This window comes from Microtus pennsylvanicus, chromosome 5 (assembly GCF_037038515.1).
Source record: "Microtus pennsylvanicus isolate mMicPen1 chromosome 5, mMicPen1.hap1, whole genome shotgun sequence".
NCBI lineage: Eukaryota > Metazoa > Chordata > Mammalia > Rodentia > Cricetidae > Microtus > Microtus pennsylvanicus.
In genome coordinates this window covers 41,759,228-41,779,303 of record NC_134583.1, presented here as the reverse complement: position 1 = coordinate 41,779,303, position 20,076 = coordinate 41,759,228, and the positions used below count along the sequence as shown (strand labels likewise).

General features: G+C 40.7%; 1 protein-coding gene across 4 annotated transcripts in view; it reads right to left on the bottom strand.

The window, feature by feature from the left end:
- Positions 1 to 20,076, bottom strand: part of Fam168a (family with sequence similarity 168 member A) — a 137,858-nt gene that overhangs the window by 61,058 nt on the left and 56,724 nt on the right. For all 4 annotated transcript variants that reach the window (XR_012910577.1, XR_012910578.1, XM_075971587.1 and 1 more), the window contains exon 2: positions 11,672 to 11,759. Coding sequence is in view for 2 of the 4 variants with exons in the window: in XM_075971587.1 (XP_075827702.1) it covers positions 11,672 to 11,741 (70 nt within the window). In the remaining 2 variants the exon portion in view is untranslated. The remainder of the gene's footprint in view (positions 1 to 11,671; positions 11,760 to 20,076) is intronic.

Here is a 20,076-nt window from a genome sequence, read left to right as displayed (position 1 = left end):
TGAAATATTGAATGAGAAAACCTTGGGGAAGTTCTGTGCAAAGAACAAAGCAGCAGGCTGGGGAAATGACAGTAAAGTGCTTACTCTGCGAGCAGAAAGGCCTGAGTTTGGAACCCACATGAGGCTGTGTGCGCTGTGTGCCTGTTCTGGGGAGGTGGAGACAAGAAGATTCCTGGGATTGGCTGACCCAGTGAGATCCATGTTCAATTGAAGAGCTTGTCTCAAAACAGTAGGGTAGAATGCAGCTGAGGACAACCAATGCTGACACAACCCCCCCCCCCCCCCCCACACATATGAAGTACCGCTGTCATAATCTTAAAGTTCTACAGAGTGATCAGAGAGACAGACAGACAGACAGACAGACACACACACACACACACACACACACACACACACACACACACACACAGAAATAGACAGGAGCTGGTCAATGTAAGAGACTATTTCTTAGCAGTACGGATATATCAGACCATTCACTCTATCTGTAGGCTGTCACTTTACTAATTACTGAGGTCTTCAGCTGACAAACTGATTCATCTTTTTTGCTTGTTTGAGACAGGGTTATAATACAGTCCTGGCTAACCTGTTAGTGAAAAAAAGGAGGAAGGAAAAGAAGGAATGGGGAGTTAGGAGTATCAGATTGTGGGTTTGGATTGCCCCTTTGGGGGCTATGCTAGTGCTGAGGGACAACAGTCTTTTATCCTGTTACTTGTACTATTTTTAATAAAATGCTGACTGGCCAGTAGCCAGGCAGGAGTTATAGGCAGGACGATGGCAACCATGCAGGAAGTAGAGGCAGAGCAACGAGAATTCTGGGAAGAGGGAAATTTCAGTCTACAGTTGTGACCTAGCCGCAGAGGAAGCAAGATGTGACTGCCTTGCCAAAAGAGGTACCAAGCCACATGGCTAACACAGACAAAAATTATGGACTAATATAAGTTATAAGAATTAGTTAATAAGAAGAGCCTGAGATACTGGACCAATCAGTTTATAATTGATGAAGACCTCTGTGATTTTTTTGGGGGGGACTGAATGACTGCAGGACCAGGTGGGACAACACATTTTTTCAGTTTTGCTTGTTTTGGGGAGGATATTGATTTATTGTAGCTGGAACTGGCCTTGAACCCTCCCAAGTCTTGCTGCCTCTATCTCCAGAATGCTGAAATTATAGGTATGTGCTACTAACACTAAGCTTAAGTATTTGTAGCAATTGGACATATTGTTTGCTACTGTCTGAAACCAGAAAATTCAGAGTACTACATCTGGTTCCAGGCAGTAGAGGAGTGGGAAGTACCCAGGACAGAATATGAGAAAAGGAAGAAGAAATCTTAATTATTTCCTCGTGGTGGAGAGACAACAAATACACAGGCCAGAGTGGAGAGTTAGGTGTTAACAAATCACTTTTGCACATCACGGAATTCTCCATCTTTTCTTTCATATAGTGGTAAGCTAGTTTAAACAGTTTAATGTTCTTATAATCTTGTAATTATTTTCTAAATGTGTTTGGGGCCCATACAGCAAGTTGATGGCTGGCACTTACATTCACTACTCTTTGTCTTCTTCTTTTTTTTTTTAACTGATGGCTAGTTTTTTTCTTATTTAAAGATTTCATTTATTTATTTATTTTATTTATTTATTTAGTAGACAGTAGTCTCAGTATTCTGTCTGCATATATGCCTGCAGGCCAGAAGCGGGCACCAGATCTCATTACAGATGGTTGTGAGCCACCATGCGATTGCTGGGAATTGAACTCAGAACCTTTGGAAGAGCAGGCAGTGCTCTTAACCACTGAGCCATCTCTCCAGCCCCCTCTTTGCCTTCTTAAGAAGAAAGCACTCCAAAGCTTTTATCATGCTTTTCTTGAGAATATATATTGAGGTACAAAAGTGTAATAACTTATCAGATGTTATGACAGAGTGGTCAGGTTTGGTTTTTCCTTGCAGCACTAGAGATCATGTGAATGCCCCACTGAGCCATGCCTCCTGTCACTGCACAGTTCTGAGACACCATCTCTACATTCTAATCTCTTTTCTCTACAAAGGTGCAGTCACTGCTGCGTTTTACATCTTAGCTAGGGACTATACTAGGGTCTTTTATAGACCAATAAACCAACCTTTTACAGCTGAGAGAACTAAGATTCATGCAGGCCACAGCCTATCGGTAGTGGAGTTTAGATTCTGGAAGTTGCGAGTATCAGAATAGAGTCACTTACATAAAACCCTAATGAAACGAAATCAGAGGCCATGACGGAGTCTGTATCTATCCATGTCTCTATAGGGTACATCTTAAGAAATTCCTGCACATGTGCCTATTACAGGATTTACTGCAAAAAGCTCTTCAAGACCAAATAAGCAAGTTGCACAAGGACTTATCTAGCAACACCCATCTCACCAATGAGCTCACATCAGCCTCTGTAACAAGTCCCTATAATCAATGGTCTTTGCTTCAAAACAGTTTATGTGAAGTTTTTCTTTTTCTTAAAAATTTCTCTTTTTCCATCCATTTGCATGCAAAATTCAAGATGTCATTGTTTTTTACCTCTGAGTAGTACTCTAATATCAACCTCCTTAGCAATCAGGGAAATGCAAATTAAAACAACTTTGAGATACCATCTTACACCTGTCAGAATGGCTAAAATGCTGGAGAGGTTGTGGAGTAAGGGGAACACTCATCCATTGCTGGTGGGAACGCAAACTTGTGCAACCACTTTGGAAATCAGTGTGGCGATTTCTCAGGAAATTCGGCATCAGCCTACCCCAAGACCCAGCAATAACACTCTTGGGAATATACCCAAGAGATGCCCTATCATACGACAAAAGCATTTGTTCAACTATGTTCATAGCAGCTTTATTTGTAATAGCCAGAACCTGGAAACAACCTAGATGCCCTTCAATGGAAGAATGGATGAAGAAAGTATGTATTGGCTTTGTGGGAGCCTAGCCTGTTTGGATGTTCACCTTCCTGGACCTAGATGGAGGGGGGAGGACCTTGGACTTCCCACAAGGCAGGGAATCTGGACTGCTCTTCAGACTCGAGAGGGAGGGGGAATGGAGTGGGGAGGGGAGAGGAGTGGGGGGAAGGGGAGGGAAATGGGAGGTGGGGAGGAGGCGGAAATTTTTTTCTTTCTTTTCTTTTTTTTTTTTTTGCTTTTTCGAGACAGGGTTTCTTTGTGGTTTTGGAGCCTGTTCTGGAACTAGCTCTTGTAGACCAGGCTGGTCTCGAACTCACAGAGATCCGCCTGCCTCTGTCTCCCAAGTGCTGGGATTAAAGGCGTGTGCCACCACTGCCTGGCGGAAATTTTTTCAATATAAATAAATAAATAAAAAATTTCTCTTATACCACAACTTTCCTGAATGTGCCTATGGGCCACTGTAGCATACATATCCTGAAAACAAAGCCTTATACATACTAACCTGAGTAAAAATTATTTGGATCTAGGAAATAGTTCAGTGGGTAAAAAACTTGTCATGCAAGTATAAAGACTGAGTCTGGCTCCCCATCACTTATGTGTGGTGGTTTGAATGAAAATACCTCCATAGGCTCATATATTTGAATACTTGGTCCTTAACTGGTAGAACTATTTGAGAAGGGTTAGGAGATGTGTCGCTGGGAATAAACTTTGAGGTTTCAAAAGCCCAAGCCATTCCCAGTTAGCTCTCTCTGTCTCATGGTTGTGTATCAAGATACAAGTTCCAGCACCACGCCCTTCCTGCCACCACGGTGCCCACCACCACGGCGCCCACCACCACGGCGCCCACCACCACGGCGCCCACCACCACGGCGCCCACCACCACGGTGCCCACCACCATGGTCATGAACTCCAAGCCTCTGAAACCTTAAGTCTCAAATTAATTATTTTAGAAGTTACCTTGTTCATGGTGTTTTATCAGAGCAATAAGAAAGCAACTAAAATACCATGTAAAAGCTGGGCACAGTAGTAAGATAGGATGCAGAGACAGAGAATCCCTAGAACCTTACACATCAGCAAGCCCGCCATATACGGTGCAGTGGCAAGCAACAAATAAGGTGGAAAGTATACGGTGACACCTGACATTGTCCTCTGCCTCCCGTATATATGCTATGACATGCAAGCATCAGTATACACAGACATATACGTATCTGTTCCCCCCAATACACACAAATTAAATAAAAATAAGTCTGGAGAGATGTTAATAGAGCAGTTAAGAGTGCTTGCTATTATTTTTGCAGAGGACTGGAGGCTGGTTCCCAGAAGCCATGTTAAATGACTCATAACTGCCTTTAACTCCAATCCCAGGGTATTGGATGCCTTCTGATCTCCTCCAGCACCTGCACACATAAGTATATACATAAATAAAAACAAATCCTCTGAAAAAGTAAAAATAAATTCATTGCTTGGACCTTCATCTATCTCTATATTTTCATTTTCTGTTGACACTCTAGACACCTTCCTCTGTCCAGAACACACACCAGACATCTGAGTGTTACTTGGATGCTTATACCATCCCAATATTTTTAAGAAGAGAAAGAGCCAGGTAGTTGTGGTGCATGCCTTTAAAACCAGCACTCAGGGGGTAGAGAGAGGTGGATCACTATTAGTTCAATGTCAGCCTGGTCTACACAGTAAGTTCTAGGCCAGCCAGGACTATATAGAGAAACCCTGTTTCAAAAAAAACAAACAAGCAAAGCACAAAAGAGAGAAAGACAGAGAGAAAGGGCTAAGGAGGTGGCTAGCAGTAAGTAAGAGCACTTACTACTCTCACAGAAGACCAGGGTTCAGTTTCCAGCCCCCATATGGCAACTTATAACCTTCCGTAACCCCAATTCTAGGTTATCTAATGCCAGAAAAGAGACTCCAAGGGCACCAAGCAAACATGCAATGCATATACAAGCATGTAGGCAAAACATTCATGCCCATCATAAAAATAAAAAATCTTTTTTTTTTTTTTTGGTTTTTCGAGACAGGGTTTCTCTGTGGCTTTGGAGCCTGTCCTGGAACTAGCTCTGTAGACCAGGCTGGTCTCGAACTCACAGAGATCCACCTGCCTCTGCCTCCCGAGTGCTGGGATTAAAAAATCTTTTTTTTTAAAGGAAGAAAAAGTATATACAAATCCTAGCTGTAGAAGAAGACTGATCGTTTGTTTCCTGGCCACCCAGACCCAAATAATCACACAGAAACTATATTAATTACAACACTCTTTGGCTAATGACTCAGGCATATTTCTAGCTAGCTCTTATACCTTGAATTAACCCATTTCCATTAATCTGTGTATCGGCAAAAGGCTGTGGCTAAAGGTTCTGGGTGTCTGTTTCCTTCAGCAGCTACATGGAGTCTCCTTGACTCTGCCTACTCTCTCTCTCTCTGTATCTCTTCCAGGCTGGCTATATTCTGCCCTGCTATAGGCCAAGGGAGCTTCTTTATTAACCAAAGGTAATCAAACATATAGCATACAGAGGGGCATCCCACATCATTAGCTACATTTCAAAATTGTATCAACAAACCTTTTCTGAAGCGTCTGGGGAAGAAAATCCTATCAAGAGCCCACCATTAAGGTAAACGTAGGAGAAAGGTATTCAAGTGTCTGCTGGACTTACTGCCTGTCTTAGGTAGCCTGGGTTGACAAATTAAAAAAATACAGTAAGATGAATTTCAACAACAGCATGGATTGTGATCTGAGAGTTTTAAGCTGAAATAAACCCTTTCCTCCCCAAGCTACCCTTGGTCATGATGTTTTATTAAAGCAATAGAAACCTGAGACACTTGTCATGGCTGCTGTGGAAGGAGTACATCTTTAAGATGTACTTATGCTTGCTTACAACAAAAATGAACACGTACTAAACACTTGTAAAAAAAATCGAGTTAAAATCTTTATGTATCCTTTAGAAAAGATATAAATTACTTTAAATCACATGGCCTAAATTAAACTGTCATAATTTCTTTATCTGAAAAGTACTCTGAAATTTAAAATTGTTAATTATAAATATACATGTTACCTAGCATATACTTGCAAAATGGCAATTAAAACCGACAGTCATTACTATCATCAGTAATAAATATTTAATATACTCTGTTGAGCAGCTCATCTCACTTCAGTCCTTCATTTCCAGCCAATACAAGGAACGATAACTTGAAAATGTGTTTCCTGGACAAAACCTATACAAGTTGGATAAAGTATAACAAGCATCTTATTCTCAGGCAAAGCAGATACTTAAGAAAGAAAATTAAATCCTTAAGAATCAAAAATGAGAGGAACCAAAGATCTCTGAGGGTCCAAGCGTGAATCTGGGACCTCTGAGGGAGTAAGCCTGAGCTAGGTCCTCTGTGGGTTGGAGTGCAACAAGTCTGGGAACTCTGAGGCAGTAGACCAGAGCCAGAGACCTTTGCAGGACCAACTCAAAGCCAAGGACCTCTGCAGGAGTGGATCCAGACCAGGATTTACAGAAACAGGAAAAAGTAGGCCTAAGGCAATGATCTCCACCTTGGGCTGGAGCAGGATTGAGGGAACAAATTCTGCAGCAGTGGGACTGAACCAGTTATCTAGGCCCGAATGGGCCTGAGGAAGAAAGCTCCACGGGAGTGGGAGCCGGAAGCCAATTCAGTCCAGGGCCACTGGCTGACCAGGATTGAACCAGCAACCTGGTCAAGAGCAGACAGGAGACAGCGAACTCCACGGGAACAGGTAAACGGGAGTAACCCCTGAGTGAGTGAGCCAGAGCCAGAGACCGCTGAGGGTCTGGGCAAGAGTCTAGGACCTCCCAGGAACTAGGCATGAGCCAGGACCTCTGTGGGTCCCTGGAGTTGGTCTGGGACATCAAAGGGAATAGGCAGGAACCTGAAACCTCTGTGGGTCCAAACGTGAGTCTGGGACCTCTGAGGGGTAAGCCTGAGTAGAAAAGATGAGTAGACAAGGTAAGAACACATGCAACACCACAAAGAGCAACACAACACCAGTAAAACTAAACACCCTACAACAGCAAGACCTGAACAACCAAATATGGATGAAGCAGAAGAAAATAACTTAAAAAATAACTTCAGGAGAATGTTTGAAACTCTTAAAGAGGAAATGAGAAATTCCCTTAAAGAAATGGAGAAAAAGACAAACAAAAAAAAAGGAAGTCATCAGCAAATCCCTTAAAGAAAATCAAGAAAAAAAAAAATCAAACATATAAAAGAAAATATTCAAGACTTGAAAACAGAAATAGAGACAATAAAGAAAACACAAGCTGAGGGAATTATAAAAACAGAAATCATGAGAAAATGACCAGGAACCACAAACGCAAGCATGAACAGCAAAATACAAGAGATGGAAGAGAGAATCTCAAGTGCTGAAGATACAATAGAGAAAATAGACTCATCAGTTAAAGAAAACATTAAATCTAACAAAAGCTTAACCCAAAATATCCAGGAAATATGGGACACCATGAAATGGCCAAATCTAAGAACAATAGGTATAGAAGAAAGAGAAGTTCAACTCAAAAGCACAGAAAATATATTTACCAAAATCATAGAAGAAACTTTCCCAACCTAAAGAAAGATATGCCTACGAAGACACAAGTGGCTTACAGAACACCAAATAGGCTGGATCCAAAAAAAAAAAAAAAGTCCACTTGCCACATAATAATCAAAACACTAAACATACAGAGTAAAGAAAGAATATTAAGAGCTGCAAAGGAAAAAGGCCAAGTAACATATAAAGGTAGACCTGTCAGAATTACACCTGAGTTCTCAGTGGAGACAATGAAAGCCAGAAGGTCGTGGTCAAGCATTATGCAGACATTAAGAGACCACGGATGCCAGCCCAGACTACTATACCCAGTAAAACTTTCAATCACCACAGAAGGACGAAACAAGATAGTCCATGAAAAAATAAGATTTAGGGGGCTGGAGAGATGGCTCAGTGGTTAAGAGCATTGCCTGCTCTTCCAAAGGTCCTGAGTTCAATTCCCAGCAACCACATGGTGGCTCACAACCATCTGTGAGGTCTGGTGCCCTCTTCTGGCCTGCAGACATACACACAGACAGAACATTGTATACTAAATAAATAAATAAATATTTTAAAAAAAATAAGATTTAACCAATAACTAGCCACAAACCCTAGATACTCCAACCTATGGAAGTTGGTTACATCAACAAAAACACAGACAATTGACGGTCTCATAGCAGTAAATCCCAAAGAAAGGAAAAACACACAAATTAACACCATCATCAATGAAGTAAATTAACAGAAGATAGCAATCACTGGTCATTAACATCCCTTAATATAAATAGACTCAATTTACCTATAAAAAGGCACAGGCTAACAGACTGGATACAAAAACAGAATCCATCCTTCTTCTGCATACAAGAAACACATCTCAACCTCAAAGACAGACATTAAAAAATATTCCAATTAAATGGTCCTAAAAACAAGTGAGTGTAGCTCTCCTAATATCAAAGAAAATAGACTTCAAACTAAAATCAATCAAAAAAGACAAAGAAGGTCATTTCATATTAGTCACAGGAAAAATCCATCAAGAAGAAATTTTAATACTGAACATCTATGCTACAAATTCAAGGGCACCCTCATATGTCAAAGAAACACTTTTTGTAAATAAAGCCATTTTATTTTTTAGATTTATTTTTGTACACAGTGTTCTGTCTGCACATATGTCTGCAGGCCAGAAGAGGGCATCAGATCTCATTACAGACGGTTGTGAGCCACCATGTGGGTACTGGGAATTGAACTCAGGTCCTCTGGAAGAGCAGTCAGTGCTCTTAACCACTGAGCCATCTCTCTAGCCCCCAAAGAAACACTTCTAAAGCTTAAATCATACATTAAACCCCACATACGAATAGTGGAAGACTTCAACACTCTACTCTCACACTGGACAGGTCAGTCAGACAAAAAATGAACAGAGAAATAAGGAAACTAGCAGATGTTATGACTCAAATGGACTTAACGAACATCTATAGAATATTCCATCCTAACATAAAGAATATACCTTCTTCTCAGCACCTCATGGAACCTTTTAAAAAATTGACCACATAATCGGTAACAAAACAAACCTCAACAAATACAAAAAAATTGGAATAACCCAATGTACCTTATCAGATCACCATGCTTTAAAACTAGAAGTCAACAGCAATACCAATTTCAGAAAACCCACAAACACATGGAAATTAAACAGTGCTCACCTGAATCATCAATGGGTCAAGGAAGAAATAAAGGGGGAAATTAATGACTTCCTAAAATTCAATGAAAATGACCACACAACATACCCAAATTTTTGGGACACAATGAATGCAGTGTTAAGTGGCAAGTTCATACCACTAAACGTCTAAATAAAGAAGCTGGAAAAATCCCACACTAGTGAATTATCAGAGCATTTGAAAACTTTAGAACAAAAAGAAGCAAACTCATCTAAGAGAACTAGATGGCAGGAAATAATCAAATTGAGAGCTGAAATCAACAAAATAGAAACATAGAAAACAATACAAAGAATCAAGGAGACAAAGAGTTGGTTCTTTGAGAAAAATCAACAAAATAGACGCAGCCTGGTCTACAAGAGCTAGTTCCAGGACAGGCTCCAAAACCACAGAGAAACCCTGTCTCGGAAAAAAAAAAAAACAACAAAATAGACAAACCTTTATCTAAACTAACCAAAAGGCAGAGAGAGAATATCCAAATTAACAAAATCAGAAATGAAAAGGGGGACATAACAGACACAGAGGAAATACAGAGAATCATCAGGTCATATTTCGAAAACCCGTACTCCACAAAATTGGAAAACTTAAAGGAAATGGACAGTTTTCTGGATAAATATCACTTACCAAAATTAAATCTAGACCAGATAAGCAAATTAAACAGACCTATAACTGCTGAAGAAATAGAAACAGTCATCAAAAGTCTCCCAACCAAAAAAAGCCTAGGACCAGATGGTTTCAGCTCAGAATTCTATAAGACTTTCAAAGAAGAACTAATACCAATACTTCTCAAATTATTCCACACAATAGAAACAGAAGGAACATTGCCAAACTCTTTTTATGAGGCTACAATTACCCTGATACCCAAACCACAGAAAGACTTTACTAAGGAAGAGAATTACAGACCAATCTCACTCATGAACATTGATGCAAAAATACTAAATAAAATACTGGCAAGTGGAATCCAAGAACACATCAGAACCATCATCCACCATGATCAAGTCAGCTTCATCCCACAGATGCAGGGATAGTTCAACATATGAAAATCTGTCAACGTAATCCACTATATAAACAAGCTGAAAAATAAAAACCACATGATCATCTCATTAGATGCCAAAAAAGTTTTTGACAAAATACAACATCCCTTCATGATAAAGATCTTGGAGAGAGCAGGGATACAAGGAACATACCTAAACATAATTAAGGCAATATACAGCAAGCCAACAGCCAACATCAAACTAAATGGAGAGAAACTCCCAGCGATCCCACTGAAATCAGGAACAAGACAAGGTTGTCCACTCTCTCCATATCTATTCAATATAGTTCTTGAGGTCCTAGCTAGAGGAATAAGACACCAAAAGGAGATCAAGGGGATATAAATGGGAAAAGAAGAAGTCAAACTCTCACTGTTTGCTGATGATATGATAGTTTACATAAGTGATCCCAAAAATTCTATCAAGGAACTTCTACAACTCATAAATACTTTCAGTAATGTAGCAGGATACAAGTTTAACCTCGGCTTCAAGGTAAATTTCTTGAGGAATAAGGCAAGATAGTCAGAGAATAATAGCATTCCAAACAAAAGAGCAACATATATTAAAACTTGAAGAAAAAAAAGCTACACTGGAATGTAAGAGTTTTTAAAAAGATCAGTCTTCAAATCAGCTACTTGGGTTCAATTAACTAATTTTGAATTTGTGGTGTCCACTATGCCTGTGATTTTTCTCATCTGTGAAACGGTGATAATGACCTACATTGTATAGTATTTACTTTAAAATGAAAGTGAGGGCCCAGAGAGACGGCCCAGCAGTTAAGGGAACTCGTTACAAAGCCTGATGACCTGAGTTTTATTCCCCAGAACCCACAATGTAGAAGGAGAGAACCAACTCCAAAAAGTTGTCCTCTGTCTTCAACGCCTGTATCAGAGTATGGAACACACATATAAATGCATGCGTATATACACACACAAAATTAATTTTTAAATAAAGGTGAAATAAGACACTAAAGGCACCAATCACAGGCCAGAAACACGGCACGTGCTCAGTAAGTGTTAACTTCCCTTTTGCTAATAATTCAATAACCTTTAACCGGAGAGTCACTTCTGCTGGTGGGCATGTTGGTACAACCCTTTAATCCCAGCACTCAGGAAGCAGAGGCTGGTAGATCTCTGTGAGTTCCAAGCCAGGCTGGTCTACAAAATAGGTTCCAAGGTGGCCAGAGCTAAGAACTACATAGTGAAACTCTGTCTGTCACCTCTACTTTCATCACTACGGGACCCTAATTAAACACAACTTTCCCAGCTTCTCAAGCTTTGCCAGGGCTTTGGGAGCTTGGGAGTAAATTGTAAGCCACTCAGCAAGTTAGAGTCATTCATGGAAGAAGGGGTGAAAAAGAATAAAGGAAAAGAAAAAAAAATAATGGGAGTAACACCAGCTAAATTCACTAAATAAATATAAGAAACTATCAAAGAATAATTGAAAACCAATAATCCATTATTATACCACTTACCAGTATAGGCCATGTTCTTAGGGTTGCCATAAGGAGCCCCAGGTTGCACGGGGCTGTAAACAGGGTTCATTGTGGAAGACTGAGGACCCTACAGCAAAGACAAATAAAACAGCATTGATTATAATTGCTCATTGCCTCTGACATCATCTCCTCTAAAGCTCAGTCATGCTCAAAAAGAAGCAGCATGGTGTAGGGGAAAAAAGGCTCAACAGACTATAATACTTTCCCCATTTTACAGATGAAGAATGACAGGGCAGAGAAGTGATATAACTTGTTCACTGTCAACTCGGCCACTTTAGGCTGTCAGTTTAATATTAGTCCCAGTATCCCATAGAAAGTTCTTAAGGCATTGGGTGGCATTGGCCAAATCACTTTTCCTCTTTGACTTCAACGTTCTAATAATAAATGGATTCGTTAACCTCTCATGTTCGTTCTCTGTCTGTCTGTCTCTCTGTTCAAGACAAGGTTTCTCTGTGTAGTTTTGGATCCGCCTGCCCCTGCCTCCTGAGCGCTGATCAAAGGTGTGTGCCAGTGCTGGGCTGGTTCTAATGATGCTACTTCACAAGTTGGAAACCGTCATACTTTTTCAGTTTATCAAGGGAGTCTGAGTATCTGGTAGTGAGTACTTAGCCTGCTAGAAGGAAGGAACGGCAACTGTTTGTCTATCCCCCCTTTTGCCTGTAGAAGATAAGATAAAAGCTACTAACAGCCTTAAAGGAAAAAAGGAGGAATTTTTATTACATCTATTTGTGTGCTCAGCTACGGCACTGTGTGTGAAGGTCAGAGGATTTCTTCTTCCAGTATGTGTGCCCAGAGATCTGGCCACAAGCATCTCTACCTACGGAACCATCTTAATGGTCTCCAAAGGATAAATTTGATGCCACTGAACATCCTAATACAAAAAAAGAAACAGAGCCAAGACTTCTTGCCAAATTTATTCAAGGGAAATAAATAAACTTGGAAATTTGTGTGCAATAACTATCACTGGCACAAGTGCTCTTAATGTCCTCAATGAAGGACATTTTCCATTCTGTTAATGGAAAACCTGTTATTATGCTCTATTAACCAATTTGTCCCGTCTTCTTTAGAGAGCCATATCTTACAAATAAGCTGACACATGTTTGAATACGTGTCTCCAGAAATATTACTCACACTCCATAAAAATCAAACAATTCTCTCCTAACTAGATTTACATGATAGATGGGCAATTTTTTAGGTCATTAACTTCTGTTTCATCCCAGGAGAGGGAACAAGTTAGATGCTGAAGGCAGGCAGTGAACATTGGGCTTGATGACAACAGTGACTAATTAAGTCTGTCCAGGGTTCTGGAATGAGAGAAGGAGTTCTCAAGTATAGGACACTAGGACCACCAGACAGACAAACAGGTAAATTTCATAATCTGGAACAATGCCAGAGTTAACAGGGTCAATACACTCATCTACAAGTTAAAGCTACAACTCGAGGATATATGTTAAAAGAAAGCATGTGTATTTTCAGCTCAATTTAGCAAAAACTATTTTCACAACCAGAGCTGAGAATTAACTCTGAGGCTAAACTTACCTGCTATGTGAAGTAACAAACAGGTAAACAGTGTGTGACAACAGAGACGACTGCTTGAACATTTTCCCCAACTCGGACCTTCTCCTCCTTAACTAGTTCTCTCCCTAACAAGTCAGTGTCGAGTAAGACTATTAAAAGCTGCCGTGGCTTGAATAGTGGATACTATTATCCACTAAAAGGCACGTGTAAGAAACCTACAATAGTAAGAGGTGCCATATTTAAGACACCACATGGGATCTGCTCTTCTGAATGGATTAATCTGTTATACTGGGAGAGGATAAATGTGGTTTCTTGTACTCTTTCTTCTAACCTCTGGTTCTGTTCTTTCTGCACTTCTACCACGGAATGGCACAGCAAGAATACCCTTGCTAGATACCTGCACCTTGTAGCTGAATTTCCCACCTCCATACCCGTGAGCACATAAATGTCTTATTGTTATAAGTTATCTAATCTGTTATAGCAGCATGAAACAGACTAGAACACAACTGGCCCTACAAACATTTGCACATTCTCCTACAGAGAACACATTCTTTGCTGCTGATTGGACAAAATATGGAATGTTTTCATAATCAAAGAAACTTATCAGCTGTGAAACAGATCTCCTGCTGCTCCAAAACGGGAGTCACAGACAGACAGACACAGGAGACCACGACATGGACATAACAACATGAATTCAGTCCCAACCAGTAACTGACAGAAGACATCTGCCAGGGTCTACTATTTGGAATAAACCAGGTATGGTGATACAAAGCTGTAATCCCACACTGAAAAAGCTAAGGCAGGAGGATTGCTGAGTTCAAGGCCCAGCCAGGATACACAGTAAGATTCTGTCTCAAAAGTAAACAAACAAACAATTAAAATAAGACTAGTATAACCACTTCATGGGAATTGCTAAAATCAGAATTCCTAGCTTGCAAGGGATTATCCTTTGCAATAGAATCTATATATTGCTCATGATTTCAGCAACAGTTCACAAGTTCTACAGTCAGGTAAATTCAGGTTCTACAATTACCACCTATCAAAGAAAACCACAGGCAAGTGTCCTAACCATTCTGAGTCTCAATTTCCTCTAGTCTCAGAATGAAAAAGAATACTATAAAAAAAAGTTTTTCTTTGTTTGTTTTGATTTTGAGAGACAGAATTTCTATGTTAACAGCACTGGCTGTCCTGGAACTCTGTAGACCAGGCTGGCCTTGAACTCTCAGATCCGCCTGCCTTTGCCTCCCAAGTGTTGGATTAAAGGCAAGTGCCACCACCACCCAGAAAAATTTACTCTTTTTAGGAATATAGTTCTGAGCCTAAAAAATGTATTCAAGTTGGGCGGTGGTGGCGCACGCCTTTAATCCCAGCACTCGGGAGGCAGAGGCAGGCGGATCTCTGTGAGTTCGAGGCCAGCCTGCTCTACAAGAGCTAGTTCCAGGTCAGGAACCAAAAAGCTAAGGAGAAACCCTATCTCAAAAAAATCCAAAAAAAACCCAAAAAACAAAAAACAAAAACGTATTCAATCATACAAATAACATCAAGTCTATAATCAAGATGTAACGATTTTTATCACTTTCAACTATATCTTTTTGGCCAATCCCCATCTTACTCCCAGCTCCTGGCAATAACACACCTATTTTTTGTTGTTGTAAGGATTTTCTTTATAGATTCAGAATCTATATATACAGTTCTTTCTTAAAGTTAGTTGGCTAACTGGTATTATTGTTATTTCAGATGAGATTAAAAGAACTACTGAGAAAAAACATAATAATCATAAAATGGATCAAATTGTACATATTTTGAATCTTCATCTTTTTAAAGATGGACAATCTAAAGCAGTCTAATCCAATATAATGTGTGCACCATGTGAGTGTGGGTGGTCACAGAGGTCAGAGGGCATGGAATCCCCTGGAACTAGAACTATAATTGTGAGTTGCTGGATGTGGGTGCTGGAAACCAAAACCAGGATGTGGGTCCTCTGAAAGAGCAGTAAGTGCTCCTAACTACTAAGCCATCTCTGTAGCCCCAGTGTATCAGCTAAGGATGTACTAAAAGGCAGAACATTTGCTTAGCAAGCACAAGACTTTGGATTGAGTTTGTGTATCACATATCCCTTCCCCAACTCTGCACTAAAAGGGGAGGAAAGGACAAATCTTACACCTGTGCTGGCTATTAACTCCTGAAATGCAGCTTGAGATAATAAGAGGGTTTTACTTTTATTTAGTAATTAAATGTTGACATTTATTCAGAATAGTATTTTACTCAGAAATTTTTTTTTATCATTGTGAATTTTTTTAATTAAAAATTCTCTTAATTTTTGAGATTATAATATTATTGTATCATTTTCTCTTTTTTTTTAATTTTTTTATTGATAAAAGGAGGATAAAGAAAAGAAAAAAAAAACAAATTTCCACCTCCTCCCACCAGCCTCCCATTTCCCTCCCCCTCCTCCCACTCTTCTCCCCCTCCTCCCACTCTTCTCCCCCTCCTCCCACCCCTCTCCCCTTCCCCCCACTCCTCTCCCCCTCCCTTTCCAGTCCAAAGAGCTGTCAGGGTTCCCTGCCCTGTGGTAAGTCCTAGATCCTCCCCCCTCCATCCATATCTAGGAAGGTGAACATCCAGACTGGCTAGGCTCCCACCAAGCCAGCACATTGCGTAGGATCAAAACCGCGTGCCAATGTCCTTGGCGTCTCGTCAGCCCTCATTGTTCGCCATGTTCCGAGAGTCCAGTTTTATCCCATGCTTTTTCAGTCACAGTCCAGCTGGCCTTGGTGAGCTCCCAGTAGATCAGCTCCACTGTCTCAGTGGGTGGGTGCACTCCTCGTGGTCCCGACATCTTTGCTCATGTTCTCACTCTTTCTGCTCCTCATTGGGACCTTGGGAGCTCAGTCCAGTGCTCCAGTGTGGGTCTCTGTCTCTATCTCCATCCATCGCCCGATGCGAGTTCACAAGGATGTCTCACTAGGTGCCCTGATCGAAACTCCTTGCTGCTTGGTTCGCTCGCAGACAAAGGGCCCACCCTGCTTGCTGCAGGCGGGCTCTGGGGACAAAGAAGCCCCCGAGCTCCCCTTTGCCCTACGCTTTGGGTTAGGACCCAGCGCCCAAGCAGGCCGAGCAGGGAGGCGCTCTCCCACCAAGCACTCAGAAATTTTTTAAAGATTTATTTATTATGTATACAACATTTCTTCCATGTACGACTGCAGGCCAGAAGAGGGCACCAGACCTCATTACAGATGACTGTGAGCCACCATGTGGGTGCTAGGAATTGAACTCAGGACCTCTGGAAAAGCAGTCAGTGCTCTTAACCTCTGAGCCATCTCTCCAGCCCCAGAAAATATTTTTTTTATGGATATATTTTACAAAAGTAGCATTCTACCATACTTGAAAGGTTCCTTATACATCTAAATGTTTTCCACTGTATTACTTCATAAACTACAAATAATGAATTCAAGAGTTTCAAGTAACCCCATTTAGCTAAATGAACTGATTCTATTTTACAGATAAAAAATTAGTCTGAGAAAGAGCAAGTGAACTATGCAAGTCCACAAAGCAAACAGAAGGTAGAGTTTAGACCAGCACCCAAAAGGATCAAAGACTTAAGAGCTAAAAATATAAATCCCTTAGAAGCAGAGGAAGAAGATAAGGAATGCACCTTCATAATCTTTGATTGACAATGATCTTCCAGATGTGCTATGATAGCAAGAAAAGGTAGGAGGGGGGGGGCTGGAGAGATGGCTCAGTGGTTAAGAGCATTGCCTGCTCTTCCAAAGGTCTTGAGTTCAATTCCCAGCAACCACATGGTGGCTCACAACCATCTGTAATAAGGTCTGGTGCCCTCTTCTGGCCTGCAGGCATAGACACAGACAGAACATTGTACACATAATAAATAAATATTAAAAAAAAAAAGAAAAGGTAGGAGGGGGACTGAAGTGGATTTAAGTAAATAGTTTAATTTTGTTGTTGTTATTATTATTATTATTTTAAATTTTATTTATTTATTACATATATAGTCTTCTTCCAGCATGCCAGAAGAGAACACCAGATCTTATTGTAGATGGTTGTGAGCCACCATGTGGTTGCTGGGAATTGAACTCAGGACCTCTGGAAGAGCAGTCAGTGCTCTTAACCTCTGAGCCATCTCTCCAGCCCTGTTGTTGTTATTATTATTATTCCCAGAGGAACCACAAGCCAGTGTGGTGGCAACATCCTGCAATCCCTAGTAACTCAAGAAACTGAGGCAAGAGAATCTCGAGTTCCAGGCTAGACTGGGCTACATATATAGTATGACCCTGTGTTCAGAACACATAAAAGTCAGGCCTGACAGTGCAGGACTACAGTTTCATCTACTAGGGAGTGAATAGGATCACAAGCCAGTCTGGACTACAGTGCAAATTCATTCATTGCCAGTTCTAGCAATTTAATGAGAGACCAAATCTCAGAAAGTAAAATAGAGGCTGGGGATATGGCTCAGTGGTAGACAGAACACTTGCCTGCCTTGCTTGATGCCCCAGGTTCAATCTCTGTACTATGAACAAAACAAGGACACATCAAGAAAAACAACCAGACAAGTTACAGGATGAAATTGCCTTTTTCTTTGAAACAGGGTCTCAGGTATTCCAGGCTTGCCAGTCTCATAGAGCCTCTGCAGAATAACCTTAACCTTCTGATCTTCCAGCCTCAATAACCCAAGCAGGTATGTACCACCATCCCTGGCTTTCAAATTGCAGATCTAATACAAGATTTGCATTTAGAATGTGCAAAAATGTATATAGCTCAATAGTTAAAAATATTTTTTCATATCCTAATTTTTAAATGTATTTATATGCATGAATGTTTGCCTGCATGCCTGGTGCCTGCAGAGGTCAGAAGACATTGGATCTCCAGAAACTGGAGTTAAGTATGAAAAGATGCAAAGCAAAATCACACTGAGGAGCTGGAGAGTTGGCTCAGTAGTTAAGAGCACTGGCAGAGAACTTCCAGAGGTTTTAAGTTCAATCCCAGCAACCACATGGTGGCTCACAACCATCTGCAATAAGATCTGGTGCCCTCTTCTGGCCTGCAGGCGGAATACTGTATACATAATAAATAAATAAAATAAAGAAATATTAAAAATCGCACTGAGCTGACACATCAACTAGGATGGCTGCACTAAAAAGGAAAGGTGGTAGGGTGGGAACACGACTCAGCGGGTAGAGTGTCTAACATGCAGGGAGCCTTGGGCACCATATAAACTGGGTGTATGTTATACAGTAGTACCTTACAAACTGAAGGGAAGAAGAGCGAGGTTCATGGGACTATGGGAGTAAACAAACTTTACTTGTTTGGGAAAATAAGAATTTGCAAAATTCACAAGAGCTCTCTCAAGAGTTTCAGAGCAGTAAACAACTGGTGAGAGAGGGGAATGACTAACCAAGCTGCAGAAAGGCATCTCTGAGAGGTTCCTGCACGTTGTGCAAAGAAGTCCACAAACATAGTTGTCCTGAACTGTCACTGGTACGGAGGTGGGCTTTTTAGTGATACAGCCGTCTCTGACTCTCCCACTCCTGTCAGTACCTCCTCACCTATACTCTAAGTAATACCAATAAACTCTGATTTAGCAACTTCAATTCTGATGCAAATCACTAATCTTTTTTCCCTGTTTTATTTTGTATACATTGGTGTTTTTTCCTTTGTGTACATCTGTGTGAAGGTGTCAGATGTTTGAGTTACAAACAGTTGTTAGCTGTCATGCGGGCGCTGGGATTTGAGCCTGGGTCCTCTGGAAGAGCATTCAGTGCTCTCAACCGCTGAGCCATCTTTCCAGGCCTGCAAATCGCTAATTCGGTCTGTAATGAGTTCCTCATCTGGGATGAGTAGATGTACCATGTCTCTCCAGAAAAAGTCTGCCCTACAAGTGTGACGGCATGTTGTTTTTCCAGCACTCAGGAGGTAGAGACAGGATTAGTAATTCAAGGTCAATATCTATTACAAAGTAAATTCGAAGCTAACCTGGGCCACAGACACTAGCTATAGGTATGTTGGCAAATTTATAATCCCATTCTGTTGGAGGAGGGGGCCACTTGTTGGTTCCTGGCTACTTGGCTAGCTTGGACTTGAAATAATCACACAGAAACTGTATTAATTAAATCACTGCATGGTCCATTAGCTCTAACTTCTTATTGGCTAACTCTTACATATTAATTTAATCAATTTCTATTAATCTGTATATCACCATGAGGTCGTGGCCTTCCAGAAAAGTTTCAGCATGTCTATCTCCAGCGGTGGCTCCATGGCATCTCCCCGACTCTGCCTTCCTCCTCCCATGCTATAGCCCAAGGCAGTTCTTTATTCATAAACCAATAAAAGCAACACGTAGACAGAAGGACCCCCCACACCAGTCCTCAGGAAGAACCCTGAGAATTTTGAATTCAAGACCAGCCTGAGCTGCACAGTGAGCCCATCTTGAACAAACAAACAAAAGAATATAAAAATATCACTATACTTTGATATACATGTTTTTAGGACAGAGTAACCCAGAATGGTATGAAACTTGAAGCAGTCCTTCTATTTCAGCCTCCCAATTGATGAAATTTATAGTTTTTCTTAGACATAGGATAGACAAGCATAATAAAGGTCTGCGAAATCTTTGACATGGTATTCAAGAGCCTTTAGCTCTAACTTGAAGCTTAGAAAACTAAAAATTTAAGTTCCCAAAGAGACCTGGTACTCAGTTTAAGCATCACTGCCCTAGACTTGCTTTCTTTATTTTTTAAATTTATATGTATGTGTGTGTGAATATGTGTATATACACGATGGTGCTCTCGGAGGGCACAAGAAGGTGTTGTGTCCCTAGAGCTGGAATTACAAGTGAGTGTGAGTTCTTG